The 19,289-nt window shown below is 33.6% G+C and overlaps 1 protein-coding gene across 4 annotated transcripts in view; it reads right to left on the reverse strand.

The window, feature by feature from the left end:
• The window catches only part of LOC106762099 (exosome complex exonuclease RRP44 homolog A), a 21,952-nt gene extending 3,061 nt beyond the window's left edge, over window positions 1-18,891 (reverse strand). Inside the window, exons 1-24 of one of the 4 annotated variants that reach the window (XM_022780582.1) lie at window positions 18,742-18,891; window positions 16,132-16,436; window positions 15,863-16,003; window positions 15,601-15,758; window positions 15,209-15,264; window positions 14,941-15,063; window positions 14,672-14,802; window positions 14,340-14,580; window positions 13,111-13,273; window positions 10,656-10,896; window positions 9,687-9,843; window positions 6,389-6,457; window positions 5,558-5,683; window positions 5,412-5,464; window positions 4,309-4,415; window positions 3,850-3,904; window positions 3,630-3,729; window positions 2,524-2,635; window positions 1,337-1,457; window positions 1,056-1,115; window positions 879-984; window positions 701-796; window positions 459-540; window positions 302-367 (exon numbers count right to left, since the gene is read on the reverse strand). In XM_022780582.1, the coding sequence (XP_022636303.1) occupies window positions 302-367; window positions 459-540; window positions 701-796; window positions 879-984; window positions 1,056-1,115; window positions 1,337-1,457; window positions 2,524-2,635; window positions 3,630-3,729; window positions 3,850-3,904; window positions 4,309-4,415; window positions 5,412-5,464; window positions 5,558-5,683; window positions 6,389-6,457; window positions 9,687-9,843; window positions 10,656-10,896; window positions 13,111-13,273; window positions 14,340-14,580; window positions 14,672-14,802; window positions 14,941-15,063; window positions 15,209-15,264; window positions 15,601-15,758; window positions 15,863-16,003; window positions 16,132-16,185 (2,618 nt within the window). In that variant the 5' untranslated portion in view covers window positions 16,186-16,436; window positions 18,742-18,891. Of the gene's footprint in view, window positions 1-301; window positions 368-458; window positions 541-700; window positions 797-878; window positions 985-1,055; window positions 1,116-1,336; window positions 1,458-2,523; window positions 2,636-3,629; window positions 3,730-3,849; window positions 3,905-4,308; window positions 4,416-5,411; window positions 5,465-5,557; window positions 5,684-6,388; window positions 6,458-9,686; window positions 9,844-10,655; window positions 10,897-13,110; window positions 13,274-14,339; window positions 14,581-14,671; window positions 14,803-14,940; window positions 15,064-15,208; window positions 15,265-15,451; window positions 15,525-15,600; window positions 15,759-15,862; window positions 16,004-16,131; window positions 16,498-18,741 lie in introns of those variants that run through there. The other 3 variants (XM_014645808.2, XM_014645809.2, XM_014645811.2) reach the window with 3 other exon arrangements.
• Window positions 18,892-19,289: the final 398 nt, after the last annotated feature.

Consider the following 19,289-nt stretch of genomic DNA (forward strand, 5'->3'; position numbering starts at 1 on the left):
GTAGGGGGGAGGAATTTTCTTACTATTTTGTAAACAGGTCTTGGACTTTGTTGAGGGGGATTAGGCCTCCGCTAGGGCTAAGAGGGGGATTAGGCCTCCGCTAGGGCTAAGAGGGGGATTAGGCCTCCATTAGCGCTACCTGTGTACCTTCTTTCAGTATCAATACAGAAACCATTGTTTTGCAGTGTCACTTCTTGTTCGTTAATTCGAGAGTGTTTGTTCTAGTTAGGTTTCCAATTCAGGAACCTAACACAAAGGAAATCAAAAAAGAAAGCAGCAAGGCACGAATAAGATACTTTACTTGGGAACAAACACAAAAAAGCCATTAGATCTTATTTTCACTATTCTAGCCTCCGTGTCTGTAGGCCTGCATAAACAAAGATAAACAGGTAAGAATAGGCTGCAAACTGTGTATAGATAAAAATAACAGCAACAGAAAGCAGAAGTTATGTTCATACCTATTCCTGAAATAAATTAGAGTATGTAGCTCTACAGATGCTCGCCCTGCATGCTGGGCATTCCTGTGCCGATAATTTAAATCTGAACCACATATGCCCAACAAAAGAATAAGAATCATGAAGTTATTATTTGATTCCTAATGAATAAAGTTAACACAGACAAAAGTTCACTCAAGGCATTGAACACAATTGAAAACAGAAACATAAATGATCAAGCTGTAAGAATGAAGGAGATTTCATACTGTCTGCAATACTACTGAGCTGGAGTCTGTCTTGAAATACAGACGGTAACTTTGATATTCCTAAAGAAGCAGCAAGTAGCCTGTGCACAATGACATCTACAAAAAAAAAAAACTGTTTAACCTCACATTGTGCACAATTGACAAAGTACACATTTTATTAAAATTATACCATAACTACCTGCATATCTTCTAATAGGTGATGTGAAATGGGTGTATAAAGGAGCTGCAAGCCCATAATGATGATATTCCGGAGGGCTAAGATCCCCACTGCAGAAATAAACTGCCTAAAAAATAACAAGAACAAAATTTTACTTTGTGAAATCTAAATATGGATTCTCATTCAAATTCAATTTACCTGACTCATGCACCTAGTTGCCAGTATACGGATTAATTTATTGAAGTATGGATCATCGCCCTGAAAAAGGCATTTTGTACAAGAGTGAAGCCAAATAAGACCATATGCTTAAGCTAGCAGTGTGTCTGTAAGCTAAAGAAAGTAAACCATTAAAGATAATGCTGCTAGATATCATTGTAGCATCAATAATCATGCATGAAACATAAAATTATGTTCGATGGAAAATTATTAAGAAACAACAACGCAAATAATTAATAAAAATTGCAAGGCACAATATTTACCACTGCATGGTCAAGAGAATCAGCCAATGCTTTTGATGATGAAACATCCAAGTGCAAGCCAACTGCAGCAGCCGTCTGTAATAAGGGTTCAAGCATCTCTCTGGTTGGTGTTGGATGACGCCTAAACAGGAACCAATAAACAATTACCAGAATAACTATTACACCATCTTGCCACATGTAGTTGCTTTTAACAGTTTCAATCATGTAGAAGCGTTCAATTCAACACTTTCTAATAAATAATCTTGCAAGCTGGGTATTTGAAACGCATGAGTCTAAACCTGAAAAGCTAGCTCAGAAAGGGGGGTTTGCCTAAGTCTTAGTAAGAGTATCAAAACACACCCATCATCCCCACGACTAAATATATAGAGCAAGGAATTTTCAAGCCTGGACATTGAAAGGCAGCCCAATATCAAGACTGAGCCATCTGAGAGAAATGCATCATGACTGATTCAACCCAAAAGACTAGCTACGGGGAGAGAATTACCTAACCCATAGGAGAAGTATTTTGGCCATATCACTAGCAAATATAGGATATACTAACACACCTGTTGAAAGGATTAGTGACAAAACAGGTTGTAGAGGATGTTGATACCGTGTTGAAAGGATTGGTGACAAAACGTGTCACAGAGGATGGTACGCTATAAATACCATGTTGAGAAGAGAGAAATTGATGTAGAATATTTATAGTACAGAAGAAATACAATAATAAGGAACAAAGTCAATATATAATAATCAGATATATTTGGTAAGATTTTTTTAATCAACCTATCTCTAACAACATTCACGCCCACGACCGTACATCTAGCCAATATAGGTCATTTCTGGAGTACTTGTGTCTCTCTTGGGTGCAAATGCGCTGGCATCAAATCTCTTATAGAAAAAAAAAAAAAAAAAAAAAAAAAAAAAAAAAAAAATTGGCACTAGCCCGCCCATGCAATCAAAACTATTTATGGTTCTAATTGCATATTGAATTGCACTTCACAATTCAAAAATTGAATTTCAATAATTGACATGGAAAAAAACAAACAAAAAAAAAAGCAGGACAAAAAACACACAAAATAACAAAAAAGAGAGATTAGAATTTAGATATATAGTAAACCAATTAGCAGACAAATAAAGGAAACCCCTCCCAAGAAAACACCATATCAAAACTAGAGAGAGAGAGAGAGAGAGAGAGAGAGAGAGACCTTAATAATGAGCATAACGAAAAACTTTTAAGAATTTGTTGTGCAACGGAAACATTAGCAGCAAGCATAAACTCCTCCACCATTTGGTTGGCCTCCCGGATCTGGTACATTCCTGCACATAAATTCAACAGAAAAAATAATTTTAAGAAACAGAAAGGGGGGAAAAAAACTGTTCTATCCCTCTCCTTCCATGAAGGAATATCCAAAAGCAAAGTAAAAAGAAAACCATCAGCCAGGCACTCTTCCTTATAAAAATCCAATTAACTGTAGGGACACCGAAACATACTTTAAAAAACCAAATCAATTACTGTTGACATTTTACAGAATAGAAGAAATGAGAGAAAGAGAAATATATTTCAACAATAAAATTAGACTTTGAATTGTTACACAAAAGTATAAATCAATAATGTTAACAACATACCAACAAAAAATAATTTAAAGACAATATGATACTTAACATGTCACTCTGACAAGTCATTTAGTTAAGGCCCTTGTTTAGTTATTGGGTTCCGAATGATGTATATAAATAGGAAGAAGGGCAGAGAGGGGAGTCATTCATTGTGAGGGAATTAATAAAGCAGTTGGGGAGACTTGAAACTCTCAAAACTCCAGGGGTGTTCTTAATAAAATCCATTCCATCGTTAGTATCAAAACCAGTTTCTATCATGCTAACATTGTGCGTGTGGAGTTTCGAATTACATTGTCAAGCAGTAAAGTTAATTGAGACATAAATTCAAAAATCTATATTCATGAGATCTCACCAGTATGTACAAAAATGGGTTCACAAAACATTATACCAAAACAAGGACCTAGACAACAGCTTTAAAGTAAAAGTCTTAGCATGGATCAAAATGGAGAGCATATATTGAAAGAGATCTAACATCCTTCAGCAAATTCATAATTATAGATCATTTATTCAAGGTCTGCTAATAAAAATGGTTTAATCATAGACCTGATATGTCCCTTGTCCAAATGATTTAATCCCATAGAATGAATAATATAATGACATCAGCAGAACTTCATATTCAATAAGTATACATAATTCCCCACCTTCTACAACATTGAAAAGAAATAAAAAATACTAATAAAAAGCAAGAATACGGTACCAATATCAAGAGGGTCATGAGTCTCTGTATCAATTTGAAATTTGACTTCAGCAGATGCAAGAGTCAAAGCTCCTCTCTCAATGCGCCTCAGCCTCATTTTCTGATAGATCATACACAAAGCTATACTTTTCAAATAGTTCCTTATATAATAGCAAGCAAATATAGCCATACTTATAATTGCAAGAGCAAAACAATAAGCCTGCGTCCACAGAATCCATACCTTAGCTAAACTATTCATATTCCTCAAACCTGTAGTAATGGGGTCCCTCAGACGACTGTACAAAGAGGACATAAAAACAGTGACTAAATTACTTGATAATACAATAATATTGCCTCACACAATGTAATACAGTAGACGGAACATTTAGCAGTCCACAAGAAAATGACAATCTCACCAAATAAAAAATTGAACAAAGTATCAATCAACAAACAGTTTGAACAACATGAATGTCGGCTTTGGTTTGATATGAATGATACAATCCTTCTAACTTGTGATTTTGTCTAATTTACAAGATTAACATTTCATAAGTAATTAAAGCACAAATATACTCTGAAATAACAGAATCCCAGAAAAGAAACATCAGTATCTCACTCCAGTCTAGATTATGACTGAGAGCTAATTAAAGACACACCTTAGCCATTTCATTTTACAAAGGATCTGACAGAAATAAAAGCACACCTATCATCCATCCTTGCTTGTGCTTCCACATAAGACAATGCTGCAGAAGATTTTATGACACTTTTTGTATATCTGGTGGAAATTACGTCCGCTTCAGGTGTCATTTCCTGAACATAAGTAATTCATTTAAGTTCAATACAGTGAAGAAAATGAAGAGTAGTTAAACATAAATTGCTTCAGTTGACATCCTTTAGGAATATTTACTCTATGCTGTAATCATATTATTAAAGAGAGTAGATAAAATAGTCCTGAAGAATATCAAATAATTAATATAAATGCATGATATGCACTTTCAGCATTATGCACACACGATACCCTAGAGATATGCCGGCAATAACTGATAAGGGTTGCAGATGGCAACAAAATACACTAATTTATCATCGTGGAAAGTAAATATCCACACTCTGAAATGCAAAAAAAAAAAAAAAAATTACACAGCCAAATCATTCTTTTTAAAAGCTTAAAAAAAGGAACCTTTATTGTAATGCCTGCATTACATGTTATTTAGCAATATTACGCCAATTCAATTAAAATTATAAAGGCGTGATGGTAAAAGAAAAGAAAGAGGAAATGGTGAATTATGGCTGTCTGTGATAATGTGATATAGCACATGATGGTAATAGTAGTAATAGTGTGATAATAATGAAGAGTGGATGGGGAAGGTAGTAATAGAAGTTGGAATAAAAGGAATATCACAAAACACAGTTCAGACAACAAAAATGGTGAAGATAATCTCAACAAAAATGGGTGAAGTGGCACTTGTGAATCTAAATTTTAGTGTTCAATGTAGACAAGAAAGCAAAAAAAACAGTCATGTGGAGGTTGCATGTTTTGTAAATGAGGTTTATTGTGGACATTCAGTGAGAAGTGAAGTAATGTGCAACAATGAGGTAAAAAAAGCATAGCAGAAGTACAATGTGGAGTACCGAAACTTTGAACAAAAAAATGGAACTTGAAATATTTAAGTTGTGATTCTTTGGTAAATATTTAAAAGATTCAACAACCAGATAATAATATTTACCCCATACTTATGCACAGGTGAGTACAAAAATACATACATGACAGTAAATTTAATCATGGTAAAACTATGTCAGTGCACATACCCAAATGACAGAGAATGCGAGCCTTTCCACATCAGAACGAAGTGAACATATGTCTGCCAGATAAAGGTTTATAAATAAGGAAAAAGAATATGGAACCATAGCCATCTCATTTTTTTCAAAGTTAAAAGAAGGTTAAATGATATTACCCTCCGTTAGAGGTTTGGGAAGCATGTCTATACGCCGCTCCACAAGGTAGACAGATGTACCCCTCTGGGAAGCCTCATCATCAAGTGGAGTACCAGGGTGAACAAAATTTGTAACATCAGCAATATCTGACAGAAATTCATTAAAGACGAACAATTTAAAGGGATTACATAGCAAGAGCTAAGGGGAGAATGAGGAGACATGGGAAAAGGGTGGAAAAACTAATGAAGCAAAGAGAACCAGAGGATAAAGCAGCATCCACAAAGGATGGACATTAATGAATTGTTCAGAGATACAAGCACCTAAGTGCATCCTCCGATAACTTCAGTTGAGACAGAAAATGTGTTCAGAAAAGAAACCCTTGCAAAACAGCATTCAGGTAGTCTAAATTGAGCCAACAAAGCACTATCATATAATAGGATCTGGCTCCTCTAAAGTGAGCAATTCACTTGAGTTAAAGTAAGCACTCAATTGTTCATGAGAAAACCAATGTCTGATATTATATGCATATGCGGGACTTAGATTAGTTAGTTTACCCTCCTTTACTTTTGAGGAGCCAAAGTTCACATGATACTTCATTCGTGAGTATATAATACAAGTATAGTGGAATAAAGCATTAACACATTTTGAAAGGATACTGGAAGAAGTAAAATAGTAAGCATACAAACTAATTAAAATTCCCACATGCAGAACTAAAGTTCCCATGGTAAGCAAATAAATTATTAAACCATCACATCCATCCAATTGTAGTAACACAAGTTCTAATTTGAATACATGCAAGCCTATTGACACAAGCATCGTCAGTAAAATGTATGTCCTCAAACAAAGGATACGAACTCCAACTTCAAAGTTTCCATTTGGAAGTGCATGGCAATGGAGTGCATCATCAATATCCTTGCAACCTGCAGAAAGGTAGCAGTAGAAATACAACAAAAGCCTTATATAGCATTGCCATATTTTCTCCTAAAACAAAGTAAAGCAGCTAGTTCAAATAGTTCAGTAACAAGTTAAGTGACACTACTAACGACAGAAATCGGTAAACATAAAAATAATTTTCTCATGATGCAAATGTTACATATAAGAAAAAGGGGAAAAAGAAAAAATAGAAACACAAATAGTATTCCAATGTGTCAATACTTGTACTAATTCGACTATTTACCCTATTTCGATTTATATATGTATTATAGGCACGTTTTTGTTTATTTTAGTATCATATCTTTATTATCAAAGGATAGCAAATTTCCTCCATTTATTGTAATTGAATTTGTTTTCTCAATATAAATAAAGCATTCATGCTATCTCAAAAACAGATGATTCCAACTCAATATCTCTCTCTTGCCTATATTTTAGCATGGTATTTAAAGTCTTTTTCAAACCATGTTGACCCAGTAGACCCATGTCTCCAAAGGGATTATTTTCAAACCTTTCTGTCAAGTTCGTGTATACAATATTTCAACGTCATCTTTGTCATTGACGTGCTTTTCGGTCTAGCATCTAGCGCCTACATTTGCTCCAATGAGCATAGAATTGGTATCACGCCACACTGATCTATACAAAAGACAATACAAACCACCCATCCACAAGCCCTCACACTCATTGGAGCATGCATGGTGGCATTTGCAGCAGCATCTGATGGCCAACCAATCTGAGCCTAGGTCACCTCTCCATGCACTCCTAACTTATAGTGGAGGCTCCATCAATATTTGTTTGGTGGTCCATTCTACTTTTCTCTCTACTTGGATTATTATTTTTATTTCAAGAAGAAATAAAATATCTTCCAGCATCCCGCCAACATCACAAACAAATTATCGTATCTTTTCAAACCATATTGTTAGCATTGAGAAGATGGACAAATCTAATTCAACTTGGCTTTTGAAATTTGGGTTAGGTGGGTTTTGGCCACAAATCCTATCTCTCTATAACTGCTGAATCTGTTCCCACAAAACAACGTGAACAATGAATAAAGATCGATGTTCAACTATGTGGTGTTATTAAAATTACTATTCAAACCTCACTCAAACTTATTTTTCGTCCCCATTAGACTAGTGCATCAATTTGAAGTGAGAATTGTGCCATTTATACCAAGGACATAACACTTGTATGGCATGTGCCAAGATTGTTCACACTTCTTGCTCCACAACGATTTGAGGGTCCCATACTACGTATCTTGGGTGGCTCCAGGCTGCCTTACATGGTCTATTGAGCTCCTCCCATCATTTGCTATTTGAAAAGGTACCCATTCTACACATAACACTTGTACGGCATGTGCCAAGATTGTTCACACTTCTTGCTGCACAACGATTTTAGGGTCCCATACCACGTATCTTGGGTGGCTCCAGGCTGCCTTACATGGTTTATTGAGCTCCTCCCATCATTTGCTATCTGAAAAGGTACCCATTCTACACAACCATTTTCCCTATTATACTATGCTCATTTATCATCAACTTTCCACCATACATTATAGAGTTGTTTATCCACATTATCTTTTGTTCCTATTTCTATGTCTAAGAAAAGTTTTATCTCACCCAGGGTAGCGACAAAGGATGATTGATGAGATTGTGCACTTCAAAGTAATGAACTTACGAGTTGGTTTCTCTTCAAGTTGGGAAGTCCATTATTGGTAGATGTAAGTGTCAAAATTTGGTATACTTTGACCCTATTCTTTGCTTATATTTGAGCACTTCTCATTCTTTTTTGTTGTCTCCTTAGTAATTTTTTGCTTAAACTCAATTTTTATATTTTTTTATTTTCATTTTAGGTTTTGGCAGTTTTTTGTTTAATTTTTGTAGGAAAAAGAGAATACCTTATCACAAAGTGGAACCAAAGATTCTCACTTGAGTGAGTCATGTTTGCTCAAGTGAAACACATGGCATGCAAACTTTAATTCAACCGTCATTAGGGCAACATGGACACTCTATTGCTTGACCTAGGAGGCACTTTGTGAGCAAGTTGTTAAGAAAAAGTCCACCTCCATATGTTATAAATTCAAAGATAAGACAACAAACAAAACACAATTCACATAGAACCTTGTAACCCCAGTAAATCTAGGCAAAACATCAAAATATGTGTACTCTGAGCTCTTTTATTTTCTTTCGTTTTTATGTCAATGTGAAGTCATGAGTGGATAAACACTTTGTTGTTAGAAGTTGATGTAGCTACCCGACTTGTGTAATTTATCTTCTCCTTTTCAACATTATCTTGGGAGGTACAGAGGTTAGTTTGTAAGTTAAATTGCCTCATTGTGACTCCTCCTGACATCACCTTTACAGAGAGCATAGTAATTCAGTTTTTTAACTCTCATTGTCGAGACCACTGGGATGCAGTCGTATAGATCCTAAAGTATTACTGATAATGCTCCTGAAAAAGGCCTCATTTATAAAGATAAGGGAAATACTCATATTGTTAGGTTTTTTGACACTGATTGTGCAGAGTCAACATGGGATAGACAATCCACTTCAGGGTAGTATTCTTGTTGAAGGTAATTTAATATCACGGAATGGTAAGAAACAAAATGCAATAGCAAGATCAGGTCAAAAATACAAAGCAATCGCATTAGTCACTTATGAGCTCATATGGTGAAAGCAAATCCTCAAAAGAACTTCAATTTTAAGAAAATTCTGAAATGCACCTTATATGTGACAACCCTATAGCATTGTTCATTGCCTCTAATCTTGTCTTTTCTGAGATGACCAAACATAGAGGTAGAATTTCATTTCATAATAGAAAAGTAGACATCATAACTAGATTTGTAAACTCTGGTAAACACAACAAACATATTCACCAAGCCTATAAGAGGAGAACATATGATAAATATGCTCTGGCTCGAAGAAAGAGTTTTATAATATGGAAATAAAAGACAGATCCAATATAATAAGGAATTTCTAGATTATATATGTATTATTACTAGAACGTTTTCATTTACTCTCGTATCATAATTACTAGAGGATTTCAAATTTTCTCTACTTATTTCATTGATTTGGTTTTCTCAATATATATAGTTAACACATTATTTCAGCTCAATGTCTCTCTCTTTCCTATATTTAACAGTAATATTAATATCAAAGGTTAAACAGTTGATGAGCAATAACATTTCACCTTTGCTTATACAAATAAAAATTAAATAAACCATACCTGGAGGATCGACACTGAACACAAGTAGATGACGCAAGTCCTGCCTTATAGGATTGGACAAATCTTCAGAAGAGACCAACCATGGTAATGGTGGCAAGCATGCCAGCACTTGCGAAGAGAATGGTCGAGTATTTATATCATTTTCTATCAAAACCACCTAATTTGAAATAAAAAGAGGAGGCACCACATCATTAATTTGGTTTAGTTGGTTAAACATATAACAAATACCAGGATCATAGAAGTACAAGTAAAAAAGCACAATATTGTCAACTAGCATGACACAAGTACGACATTTGGTATAGCATTAGAATTCAGGTACTGCAGGACTTAAAACAATAACAAATAAATCATGAAACGCCAAGTAAACAATCATAATGTACCAGAAAACATAGAAAATGATGAATTGGTCATTCCATAAGTGGGAAAAGTGTGAGGTCTTATTACTTGGTATTAGTCATTACAGACACAATGTAAGCTAGAATTTATCGAATTCTTGTACCAAACAATATTGAAATATAAACCAAATCAAAATGAATGAAAGTTATGGAAAACAATGCAGGAAACATCTAATGATGTCTGCACTCTGCAATCCACAGCATCCAATAAATACCATCGTGGCAAACATGTTAAATGCTTCCTTGCTTGCACAAAAGTTATTTTCAATTATGAGTTTCCTTGCATGTATTTAAGGGAAATCACAATTATGTTTCCTTTCCAGTTAATGAAATCATCAACAAAATGGAACAAGCTGAGTAAGTTGCAGAGACCATAAGCATGTGGGCAGGTTCTTGATGATTTCTTTCCTTGAAGTATGATTATATTAGCTTTCACAACTTAGGTTAAAAATTTCACATTTTAATCATCAAAAGACAATGAGATGAAAGGAAAAGACATAACTTCCTAGACAATTTTATATGAATCAGATTCATCATCAAACACATAATAGCAATCAAGCAGAAGGTGCCATACCTCACTTTCAGTATCTCTATCACCTATCTCCCCTATAGTTCGCACATAATGGCCAGATGGATATCTAGACTGACGATCCCAAGAATCAACTGCAACAATAATCCTCTTATCCAAAAGGTTATCAAGTTGGCGTGTTTGGATTCGAATCTTGGGAATTCTGCGGTCTTTGGAGACAAACAAGGCATGGGCAATTCCACCACTCCCTGCAGGCAAAGGCATTGGCTCCAAAGATCCACAATACCTGAGAAAAACAATTTAAATATACCAACTGTCAAATAGAACATTTACACCTAAAATATTAAATACACGGACCAACACTAAATGGTTACCATTTCAACAAACAAAACATTCCAATCAGTTAACAATGCTTAACATTTATAGCACAAATAGCAACTCTATTTCAAAAAAGAATCTATACGGACCTTTATCCTCAAAGACATGTGAAACTTTCTGGTTCATTTCACTTTAATTTTTCACCTCAAATGTCATACCTAAAGCTAGCTCATGTAAGAATAGGTAACCAGTGTGTCACAATCACATCACAGAAATCAGCTATATAGTTAACTCTCTCCCTTTTGCATTGACAATATAAACAGTAAATGTGCGTTGACAGTTACAAATATATTACATGTCAAATAATGTCCTAAAGATAAAGTTGCTAAGACTATACAATGTAAATATTAATGAACCTACACCAATGTGATCAAACAATTTAGAATTTGTTCATATAGCAGTCAGCTTGCCACACTAATAATTTCCAATGCAATTTTAAAAAAATGAGAAGATTCTTGTCGTTTTTGTGAAATAAAGTTTGCAATAATCCTTAATGTGAAAACGGTCACACCACACCCTTAAACAATGGTAGATTCAAAACCATTATTTAGGTCATTAGCCCAAAAGAACACTTGTTTGAGGAAATCGTGTTAGATATAAAAATATTCATTAGCTCTTAGCCTGAGTAAAGTTTTGGGAAAGTTGATCATTGACAAAGACCACAAAATTAGAAAAAAAAAAAAATTATCAACCGAATAAGTATAGCTTGTACAAGGTCGAAGTGCTAGTCCAATATCTAACAATTGTTAAGAAGTAGATTTTATATCTAACTCAATCCTAAAAAATCGGCTTGTAAGGTGAGATTTGTACCCACTTATATACTATAAATTGACCCTATCTCTAGTTGGTGGGAGACTTTCAACACATGTCGCTCATGTTGAGGCATATACATCTTAAGCATAAGACTAGACATTAATGGATGGTCTGATAGTAGGTGAAACAATAAACTTAACAAATAATAAACTTTGCTAGGATAGGTTTTAACACATGACTCTGATATTGTGGTAAGAAGTGAACTTTAAGCCTAATTTAACCCTACAAAGTCGGTTTTATAAGATCGAGTTAAGCTTAAAGTCCACTTATTAACCAGCAGACCTTTAAAATTGTTCATACATCATTTCCTATATGCTCTGGTTCAACTTGGCTTTCACTAACTTAGAGGATTAGTTGATGGAACAATACTCATGAAATGATTAAGGATTTTGAAGAGCACTACATTCTAGAACGGTAATTACCAAAGTTGAGGATTAAAGTTATCGTTCTATTGGTAGAGGAATTATTAGTTCAAGATTGAGGCAATACAAAGTAATGGCTGTTCAGAAGGTACAAAAACAGATCTCATCCCAGTTATAGTTCAATGCAAAAAATTGTCCACAAGAATGAGAAAACGCCTTCCTTTTAGACTATTTCAGTTTATAAATCTTTCTTTCAGCAGTCCTTCCCGATGCATCCTCATAATGAAAAATTTTATCATATATAAGAAAAAATGTGGAATTTCACAAAATTGTTTCTGCAAATTGCGTCCATTATCTGCATTTAAAATAGGTTTGTGCTAAAGTGATAAAGAAAGTAGCGTATTGATGCTAGTAAAATGAATGCACCCCATTCACATATAGTGCAATTGGTATTTAAAAAAAGATAAAAAAAAATTATTGTTCCACAGCTACTGCTGAAAATTCAAAATTACATTGCAGCTTCAGTAAACATCATATTTTTGTAATTATGCTCATATCCATCTACATTTCTCTACCATTTCTTACCAATTCACAAAAAACTAATAAAACAATGTCAATATCAGAACATCCCTTAATTTACATAGATAAAAGAGATATTAGTTTCCTCTTCTGAAAAATGTGAATTCAATTTCCAATAACATTAATACCAGTCTCCAAACAAAACAGAAATACCTTGTTAAGGGAAGCATAAATAAGTGCAGTTCTATGAATTCCATGCACCTAAAGTGTAAACTATACAGCAGAGCCAAATTAAAAAACTAAGATATTAAATACGTAAATTAGTTCCTCTAATTAATATAATTAATGATTTCATTAGCCTGTATAAAATGAACTTTAGACACTATACATATATCCAACATGCACGACAAAATTAAAAAGATACTTACGAATGCCAGTTCCTCTTTATAATACCAACAATGCGACCAGAAGGACGATTGGTGGGTACAGCATTTACTTGTCCAGAAGAACCCTGCTGAGTAGTAGTCCTAGGTGCAACATCAGCACTATTAGGAGCTAGATGAACATCTTCATCCTCGTTCTCATCTTCTGCTGCAAGCAAATAATATTACTTGATGGGAACACTGAAGTTAAAAAAACAAGTTGTAATCAAACAAATAATATTACATGGTACATGTTAGGACTTAGAGAGTATATAGGACTTAGAGAGTATAGGAAAGGAGAAAAAGAATAGAGAAATAAGGAAGAATATTTAACTCCTGAATGGTTAAGGGGGGCAGGACAGGTGTCTATATAAGAGACCTCTTTTGCAGCTTTAGGGGGTGACTACTTTGATTGTGTTGACCAGTGTTATACCTGGTGAAGGAGGTTAAGCTCCTGGATTCTAGATTGTATTCTTTGTTCTTTTAGTACTCAATTCTTGTGTTGTGGCTAATGGAGTGTGCTGGGAAGTGAGAGAGTTAGGTTTCTAAACTCAGATTCCTAACAGTACAAGAAGCTCGATTTACAAAAATGTGTCATGTGGCAATTTGTGTAACCAAACAAATTAGAAACTCTAATGTCCTTCAAAACTAGTAACTCATTTTGTAAGAAGGCCCAAAGTATCTTAGTAAATGTTCAATGACTATATGATTGTACAAAAATAATCTCTTGTAAACAAACCAATCATATGATTTAGTATGTCACTCAAGCTCAATCGGCTAAAGAATAATTGAAAATATCGGCAAATTGCTTTAGAAAGTTTAACAATATGAATGTCTTAATATATAGTGAAGTAGAGGTTGTCTTCGCCTCCAAATTACCAATGGCCATATATGTAGAGTTTGTATCCTTGAACCTTTTGACTCACTGAGATTTAACAGTAAAGATTTTGTATTAACTTTCAATTAAATGTCTCTCATCCACAATTTTAAATTTTTGAATATTATGAATAACATCTAAGATAGAAAATTCTATAAGAACTAACCAAGTTTATTACACACAAATTTTTAAAATAAAATTTCCAGAATCTAATAATGGACTATATTTCCTGATCTATGAACGCAACATCCCTTTCTATGCTAAATTAAGTAATAATACTAACTTTGCAAAGAACAAATTCTTGCAAGTGACAACTCTGACCTATTGCACACTACAAATAACTTAACAATTAAAGTACCTTCACCGGCTATAGATAGAGATGAGACTTCTTGCCACTGGTCCTGCGGCAGAAGTTCAGCTGCCACAATATCTCCATCAAAAGCTCGGTTCATGTTTGACCGCCCATAAATAACTATTTCATCACCAATGCTCTCCCTCCCAACATATGCTTCAAATGGATTGTAACGGTTTACACGAAGCTTCCCTTGATAATATATTCCACGATGCAAACCAGAAGTGATTTCTGACATTGGCTTATGCTGAAAATTAACACAGCAAACACTACATCTTGTCATTTTAACCAAATATACAGACACAAACTCCCAGATACAAATGACATTAACTTGATACCTCTGAATAGATCACTTTCCTCTTGGATGGTCTAAGATCTTCGACGTCTTCCATATTCACATCTTCTGATGCAGGCCGCACAAGAAGATCAAGTAGATCAGGTTGGTCTAAAGACTTGACGTAAGACTCAACTGAAACAAAAGACAAATTGGATATTCACCAAAACTTTAATTTTGATATTCAAAAAATTAGTTATGATATTACTCACAGACATAGATGAAGTGCAATGGTATTTGACATACATTTCAAATGCCAAGAAATATAACTACCTGTTTCAGCAAAAATGCCCTCTTCACTAGCCTTCCTTTTGTTCTCTCTATCATTAGTTATAAGCAAAACCTTTACTGCACCACCAAGATGGTTCTGATACCACTGAGTAGCCACTCGGATAGCTGCATTACCACTATTTATAGTTAAAACCTCAAAACTGTTTTATCACCATTGGCAACTCCGGTGCAAACCATCCAAGTGAACCACAAAAACAAATAAAAGTATAAGAAATAAAGAATAAATTCAAAGTTCATCAGAAAAACCAACCTCTATCATTCCTATCATTTTTAGTTTCCCCACTCATTTCCTTAACATATGTATCCCTGCACACAGAAACAAAATATCAAATCAAATCAAGTCTGTCTATGTGCACTAATCCACAATCAAAAAATATAGGCAACGTGCCTCAAAACAAATTCACATGTGTGAAAATTAGAACCACTTCACTAAATAGAAATAAATAATATTAACTGAATAAAAGAAACCAAGCCCTCAAACTAAGTCACTTACAAAGGTCTATTCAACAGAGATGTCTTTTTTTCTGACAGCAATGATTAATACTCAACTTCTTCCTTCCTCTCCTCTATAACAATAATGGTGTAACATAATCTTACCAAACTAGTAGTGAGTCCTTAAAAAAGGGCCAGAAAAAAGCATACCTGTGGTACTCATTGGAAAAAACATAGAACTTCTTCGTGGCATTGCTACAGAGAGCTCTTATACGGTTGTATACAGCCATATTCTTGTTTTTAACCTCTTCCAACACAATGGACAACACCACAATGTTATCGAATGCCTGATTCTCCAGCAAATCAATCTACAACCACAACACACTTTCATTTAATTCACAAAAACACGTCTTCCTTGGCAGCATAGCAAATAGCAATTTAAATTAAAATTACGACGGAGAAGGAAGCAGACCTGGTGGAGCACGACATTGGTGTCCACGACGAGAATGATGGTGGAAGGAGAAGCGTTGAGGCGAGCACCCGAAGTATCGCAAACGGTGCAAAACGGTGCACCGCAGTATATGTCGTCGCGCAGGTAGTGCTCCCGCACTTGCTACTCCCAAACAAAAAACAAACAGCAAAATTATTTATTTATTATTTATTTGTAAACAAAAATTAGGCATAAGAAAGAAACAGAAAGAGGGTAGAGTTAGTTAGGGCTAGAGAAGAAGAAGGGTGCACCTTCATGACTTTGCCTGCCCTGGTTTTCTTGACAAAGGACTTGTTGTGCAGCATGTTGGCAGAGAAGAAGATTGCTTCGCAGGTGATCCTTATTGGAGGGTGCGTGTGTGCTTATATTGACGCTCTTTGTACTTTGAAAGGAAGAAGATGCAAGCGTGTGAGAGAAAAAGTTTATTCTCCTGAGCCTTTTCCCTTAGCGCCTAGGAAAAGAACAGTGGTATTTAGCGGGAGTGGCCACAATTGTTGGTGCTGTGCAGAAGCAGGACGCAGGAGCAGGCGAGCGGCGGCAGCGGGTACCAGCAACACTGTGGAGGTAGCAGAGGGTAAGCAGTTGAAGGAGATTGTTAAAATTCCAGGGAATTGGGATTAATTGCTAACTAAACGTATAAATTTAACCTAATATCTATGTATAAGGTATACTTTTTAACTAAATTTTTTAACTAAACTATTTTATCTTTTAATATATATTTATATATATATATATATATATATATTTACTTGATAATATAAATATTTGAATAGTCTTATTTTATTTAAAAATAGTTAAATTTTTTTTAAATAATGGTTAAATAAAATTTTTAAACAATTTTACATTATACACATATTTTAAGATTTTTAATAGACTATTTATAAACATAATAAAATAATATATCTATTATTCAGGGACAGGATTCACTTGTAATAGTTCATAATAAAATCTAAGTCTATCTGCATAAAAGATTCATATCATTTTTTAACTAAAATATTAAGATAATAGATTAATGTATTTTTATCATTATATGGTTGTTGAAAGGAATTTTGTCACCTAAAATCTTAACAAATATAATCCAAGACTTGGATATTTATTAAATTTAGAAATTATAGAATTATAATCTAAATTATTTATTTACTAAAAACTAGGTGGAGAGAAAAATTGTAAAACTGAAATCTAAAAAAATTGAACTGAAAGAATTAATATCTAAGTAACACTAAGGGTGTGTTCTTTTGTAGTGATGGAAAAGAGATGATTTGGGGGAGATGATTTGAATGGATTTGAGTGAATTTGAGGGTAATTTTTTTGTTGTTTTTTTGAATAGATTTGTGAGTAATTGAGAGTGGATTTGAGAGTAAAGTTTATGAGNATTAGTGTAGGATTTGATTGATGTGATAAATTTAAAAAATTAGTTTAATTGGTAGAAATGAAAGATTACCAAAATACCCCTAGTTATTAAAGTAATATAAAATTATAATTATTAATNTTATAATTAGTAAAAGTTGAAAATTTTAATTGGTAAGAATTGAAAATTATTAAAATAAATTATTATAATATTATACATAATATTAAAATTTACTATAAAGAAAGAAAAAAATAAAAATTAAATTTTAAAATTTAATTATTATTATTATTATTATTATTTAATGCATGCAGGTTCGTTGTTTAAAATTTTGGTTCATTAGATTCTTAAAATTCATCAAATTTTGGAATAAATATTTTTACTTAAAATCAATCCAGTAAGTTATATTTTTAAAAGAGGGCAAAGATGGAATTTCATAGTAAATCCTTTCAAATCTTTGCATATCACCAGGTGATAAAAAAAGTGCCTATCCTGCAAATCGTTGCAATTAATTACTCGCAATTCCCTCCAAACGAACACTATAATCTCGCAAATCATCTCTCGCTTTTTCCCTTTAACAGTGCAATCCGCATAAGCGAACACACCCTAAAGGAAAAAAAAAATGAAGAAAACAATGCATAATATCTATCTTCTACTAATTTAATCAGGACTCACAGAACCAAACTAATGCAATTAAGAGAATCTTAAAAACTAAAAAGACGAAATCATAATTCTACCTAAGAGAAGTAGTGATATAAATCTGAAAAGAAATTTCTAATTGAAACAAGAATATTGAAATAGAAAGAAACTGAAATAAAACTGAAACATAGAATTTAGGTAAAGACATTTTCTAAAATTAACAAACATTGAATTGACAAAAAGGTATCGGTCACTCTCACGAAGAGATTCTGTGTAAAGCTCATTTCAGAATTTAAAATGGTGACTCTCAGTCAATTAATCAACCCAATATTTATACAATCTTCTAATAACAAGAAATAGAATCAAAACATTTATCCTATAATATGAAAAACTCGTCAAACTCAGAAACAAGTATCAAAGAATAGGATCAAAGCAAGAATCTAAAATATAAGCAGAATCAATAAAAGTGCAAGTTCAGAACGTAAATGGAATTAGAAAAAAAGTAAAGTGACAATCAGATGCGAGCGTATCAGAACTGAAACATAAAATTATTGCTTTATTGAAAACTAAATTCGGAATTACAGATACCAGAGCTTCTCAGAGGGCCAATGCTTGTCACCCAATAGAAAGCTCCAAGAACTCCAGTGTAGCAAAGAGCGTATCTACTTCTATGAATGTGTTAAAGTTAAATTCTAAAACTAAAAGCAAGAATTGAAAATCCTAAACTAAGTGCAAATTGTGTCACTCGATGCACGTCTAAACCTAAGAATGGTCTCTGTCACCCACCACCTTGTTTTACAATGTTACAAAACCTCCCTTTTATAGGGAAAATTCAAAAACAGAAAAGAGGAAAAGAGGGAGAAAAGAGAATAATCACCAACTGTCTTTGGAAGTTCCTCGAGCAGCCTTCGACAAACTGTGAACCGCTTTGCTCTTCAATCGTCGACTGCTTCGCAAGTGCTTCCAACCCCAAGTTCACCCAATTGCTTTTCAATCAATCCTAATGGTGGCAGCAACGTCAGACCAGCAGCGGCCCATTCTCTTCATCACTTAAGCCCAATTTAATTGCATCTGCAGCATACCAGTAACTTTGCAATGCATACCCTTCAGTCCAATTAGCTTAAAACTTGACGTGCAGAAAAAGAAATTAAGAGTTTAAACAGTAAAAACAAATAAAAGCCTATAACAGTAAAAGGAAAATTTTATTTTTATTTTTTGAAATTTTTTTCTAAAAATTAAAATAGCCTATTTATTTAAAAAATATTTTATTTAACTAAAAAGAAAAAATTAATACTATTTTTATTTACAACCTATTTTTATCTTATAAATACTAATCTATCTTAATTCTAGAAAATTAAAAACTAAATTATCCTAAAAAATATTATTGCAAGCGATCACACGTACTCAAACTTTTAAACATTTTTT

This window comes from Vigna radiata, chromosome 5, assembly GCF_000741045.1.
Source record: "Vigna radiata var. radiata cultivar VC1973A chromosome 5, Vradiata_ver6, whole genome shotgun sequence".
In the NCBI taxonomy this organism is placed as follows: domain Eukaryota; kingdom Viridiplantae; phylum Streptophyta; class Magnoliopsida; order Fabales; family Fabaceae; genus Vigna; species Vigna radiata.